This window comes from Euprymna scolopes, unplaced genomic scaffold (genome assembly GCF_053919585.1).
Source record: "Euprymna scolopes isolate OS-2025 unplaced genomic scaffold, ASM5391958v1 sca45, whole genome shotgun sequence".
In the NCBI taxonomy this organism is placed as follows: Eukaryota; Metazoa; Mollusca; class Cephalopoda; order Sepiida; family Sepiolidae; genus Euprymna; species Euprymna scolopes.
Genome location: NW_027633491.1, coordinates 7,501 through 12,500, shown reverse-complemented (window position 1 = coordinate 12,500; position 5,000 = coordinate 7,501). Strand labels below are relative to the sequence as shown.

At 35.5% G+C, this 5,000-nt stretch overlaps 1 protein-coding gene across 1 annotated transcript in view; it reads left to right on the top strand.

Annotated features, from left to right (window-relative positions):
• Positions 1-5,000, top strand: part of LOC145274794 (uncharacterized) — a 107,040-nt gene that overhangs the window by 101,236 nt on the left and 804 nt on the right. The window contains exon 2 of the mRNA XM_080127482.1: positions 2,890-5,000. This exon is cut by the window's right edge and continues 804 nt beyond it. Coding sequence (XP_079983608.1) covers positions 2,890-3,334 — 445 coding nt within the window. The 3' untranslated portion in view covers positions 3,335-5,000. The remainder of the gene's footprint in view (positions 1-2,889) is intronic.

Sequence of the window (5,000 nt, the reverse complement as noted above, 5' to 3'; positions counted from 1 at the left end):
CACCCAAACAAGGCACAGGGTCAGTTATTCATGAGATGCTATTTTATGGGATCAGATTGCCAGGAGTACTATTTATAAAGTTTTGCAGCGAAATATCTATTTATATTACACGTGAATTTCTGCATGTCAGTAAAATCAGGGAAGCAAGAGTCCGGGAAGGAATTCCAAAGTTTAGCAGTTCGAATGGAAAAGGCGATCAAGTAAAAGGCTTTACGTTATCTGAGGATCTATATAGTGTAGGGGTGAGATTTTGCTGCTTTTGGGGTTTGTCGGGAATATTATCGTCGAGGGGGGTACTAGTGCTCAAAGTCAGTCAGAGCTTTTGCCGTTGAAATACTTGTAAAAAAAAGGCACAAGGATGTAACGTTTCGGCGATGGGACAGAGGTAAGAGTTTAGTTGACAGTTCAGGACCTACCAAGTTGAAAACTCTTTTTTGAACCCTGTGCAGGAGCGAGTAATTAGTGGCAGATGCACCAGCCCAGATGTGGAAACAATACTCCATGCAAGGCTCACCGTTGCTTAACTTTGGTGATCTAGCGAGAACCGGTGTGTCAACATGGTTGTGTCGTGAAAGAGGACAATCGAAACAAATACGTGATGTATAGCCTATATGCTTCATTTCAAACATTGTAATGTGATCCTTGTTTTTCTCGATAAGGATACTTAAGAAAAAAGTAATATTTACATAAAAATGTTGATTGTTCTACGTAAATGAAACATGGCTGCAAAATACACTGAAGATTTTATATGTTGGAAGAAGTGGTTGCTATGTTAAACAAAAGTTTGGGTCTTAGAATATAGCTATATTATAGTTCATATATATATTTATATATGTATATATATATATACATATATATGTATGTGTGTATAGAATATAGCTTTGTTATAATTCATGTATATATATATATACATATGTGTGTGTGTGCGTATATAGAATATAGCTATGTTATCATTCATGTTTATATATATATATATCGAATATAGCTATATGATCGTTTATATATAGAGAGATATATATATATAGAGAGAGAGAGAAAGAGAGAGGGAGAATATAGCTATGTTAACTTTCATATATATATATATATATATATATATATATATATATATATAACTTGTGAGCTGCGACATTGCTTGACTGTGGAAATAATTATATCATCTCCTACATTCCGGAATGTATATATATTTAGACACACACACACCCATACACACAGATACATACACACACACACACACACACACACGCACACACACACATATATATATATATATATATATATATATATATATGAGATTAATAATGAACTAATATTCAGCTTCTATTTGCTACTGTAATGATTGATTAATATGGCACTGTTCCCGCCAATTCTTCTTATCTTTTGTCTCAGACCGTCACGTTTTAATCCAAGCCTTTAAGCTGTTTAGATAAGTCGTGATATCGCTTTACAACATTGCGAATTCTTACTTTCCAATACATATCCGATTTACTTCCCTTTCGGCATTTTATAACCGTATTCAATGGAAACACGTGTTTCAGTTCCACCAAGAAATAAAACATACGTAGACGTAAACATGGATAGAAAGGTGAAGCTTGTGGAATATAAAGTGAACTTGTGAACTACAGACTTGTGACGTAGCGCGATTTTGCAGATTTCACATAAACAAGAAACTCTTTTTTATTATTCTTAATCCCAAACAACACATATTGCCACGTTGATGTAAGGGGCTTCTATTTGGAACCGTGACGAGGGGGTACCATAAGTGATCTCTACCAAAATCAAGATAGTGTGTATGATTTTCAGTTCCTGCCATAGAGTACAGAATTATAGGTAGAAATTCCCAACTGCAGAAGAATAATCTATGACAATAGCCGGAAGAGTAAAACTTACTGAAACGAAAAAAAAAAAAAAAAGGAACATTTTCTTTTTATTTAAAAAAAAAAAAAGAGAGAAAAAAAAACGAAGGCCTTTGACAAGGTTTGGCATGTTGGTCTTTTCATCAAAATTAAATAATATGGTATTACTGGACGCATAATTAACATAATCAAATCCTTCTTAGATAATAGAAAAATCCAGGCTGTCCTTGATGGTGGTACATCTGAACAATATGATATAAATGCCAGAAAGGTCAATCCTCAGACCATTTTTATTCCTGATATTCATAAACGATCTCACTGTCTCCAAGATGGGGATATTTGCTGATGACACTATGCTCTATAACAACGGACAGGAAGGTTAGACTTTCTATTGCATAAACATTGACACTACTACTGTTATGCCTCTTCTTTTAGTAAGCGCTTGACGTACATTCGACTGGAGAGAAAATAGAGGGAGAGAAAATTGGAGAGAGATAAGAGGGGGATGGAAATACTTGTTTACGCAATTCTCTATTTGTATAAGAGTCAAATACGGCCAAAGATTGATGATTATTTTTCTCACACAGGAATCACCATTTATCAAGGCCCGGAGGCAACTCGAGGATAACGGTTAATGGGTATACATTAGTCAATGTGATTACAGCGGAGTTAACATAAGTAGTTGGGATTTTGTAATTTGGATTACTTAGGGGGGTCAGTTCAGCAAGAACTTGTTTAGGATGCACAAACGTCTCCGAAATTTAATGATCAACTGGCGGGAGGGAGGCGGTACGGGTTTGAACCAGCTTGCCTACTAACGCATTTTTTTGTGCTCAACACACACCTCCAAACACCCGGGCAACGCCGGGCACCCAGGCTAGTATAATAATAAATACAAAATCTTCATTAATCAAAATAAAATACTTAAGCGTTTTTTCCACGACCGGGCAACGCCGGGCGGCCGACCTGCTAGTAGTAACATAAAGTCTGAACTCTGCTATTTGTAAATAATCTATTTCTTCATTTATTTTTCTAGGTCGATCAATGAAGCTGCTGTTGTTCTGCCAGACATGTTTAATCATAACAGCACAGACACGTACTTCACGGCGTTCTCACCGAATGACTCCTTCTTGAATTCGATGCCAAACTACGGCAAAGACCGTCTTTTCGGCAACAGGACTTTCCTTCAGAATGTAAGTTTTAACGTTTATTTTATTCTTATATTTTATAGAATGGAATTCGATACTGGAAGAGTAGTAGATAACTGTTATAGAGCGAAACGACTAAATGAGATATTGTTGTATTGGATAACGAACTTTGTTGGCAGCCGTGTCATCATCATCATGGCTGCATCCCAAATCAATCTGATATATATTTTGGCTCCTAGTTTTAGTAATAATGTCCCCACGGATCAAAGCAGGCAGGTAAGCTGTCTAGTTACATGTATGACAATAACGCCGTACAGCGGGAATGAAAAATAAGCAAAAAGCAATAGAAAGGAAAAGCACAGGTAATTTAATACTATACTGATGTAAGATCTAGTGATTAAATGAGCAAATAGAAAGAACACAACGCTTATTAAGAGCAGAAATTCCATCAACTACCCCTCCAAGTAAAATACGAAATAAAATATACCAAAAGATACAAAATAAAATGGCATCAGCGTGATTAATATAACAAGGTCGCTCGAACTGTTAGCAGTAACGGCAGCAAATAATACATGCAAATAACCAAGCCGGCTGAGAGATATGACATCTCAGTAGAGACAATAAAAAGACACGTGCGAAAGACCGAGAAAAAGCATTGGGTATTCAGAGAAGCACGTGTTTGAGGTGTGGTTGACGTCGCAGCAAGGACGAAAAGTTACACGTGGGCGGAGAAGCTCAAATGAACTGTTAAAATATTTTTTTTTACATAGGCGTCACCACTTATCAAGGCCGATGAGCCACTCAAGGATAAGGGTTAAAAAGTGTGCAGTAGTCAAAAGGACAATATAGTAATCGATAGTAATGGAAGTTCGGTAAATTTGTTAACTTAAGTGGAACGGCTCATCAGAAACTTGTTCACGTAGGACTTGAAGACAACCATATTATAGACAGCTAGAAAGCATGAAAACGGAAGACAATATTTAGAAAAGCTGCGTTGTTGGAAATACCAGTTATAAAGGCTTTTGTTTAGGACTGAAAAAAAAAAGAGTGTTTTTCTTTTCTCTGTTTCTTTGGTATTACGACGGTGTAACATTAATACGATACGAGAGAAGAGAAGATACAAGGACGATAAAGAGACCGACGTAAGAGAGCACTAAGCAGATTAGCATTAGAAAGGTCCAGAATTTTTTAAACCCAAACATCAGGAAAGATCGACGGCTGTTGTCAACGAGAAATTAATTGTATTTTTCAATAATGCAAGCTCATTTGAAATGAGCATCGACATCGTTGAATAATAGAGATTTGGGAAAACATGCTGTTACTCAGACCCCAGGAAATACCACTTATTATTAATGACAAATCAATGACAAACGCCTCTTTTAAAACTTTAAATAATAATAATAATAATAATAATAATAATAAAAATAATAATAATAATAATAATAAAAGAATAGTAATAATAATAATCTTAATATTAATAATAAAAAGAATAATAGTAAAAAGAATAACAAAAAAATAATAATAAAGAATGAACCACCTAATGTATATGGATAACCTGAAACTATTTGCAAAAACACAGGAATCAGGGGAATCACTCAGACTTCAGGGAACACCACAAGCTGTTCTCAAAGAACATCGTTGATGATGGTTTGTGTGAAGACTCATAGTGAGTTCAAAAAGAAGAAGAAAAAGGCAAAAGAGAAGAAATCTAAGCAACAAAAAACATAAAGAGAACGGAAAAGGATGAGAAAAAAAAAGAATTCAAATATATAAAAGACGAAAATGAATGCAATGACGATGTAGTTTTCCAAAGCCTGATTCCATTATGCAGTGATAATGAAAGGACTCGATATTTCTGTTTGCCGAATCGATTGATCCTTGGAAAGAAACAAATCACATGATATTCCTCCCAAGACGGAGACCCAGTGTGTGTGAGGGGTGTCGGGAATATTTGGTTGAATAGGGATTTGTCAAACATAAGGGGACATTACTTGGATAC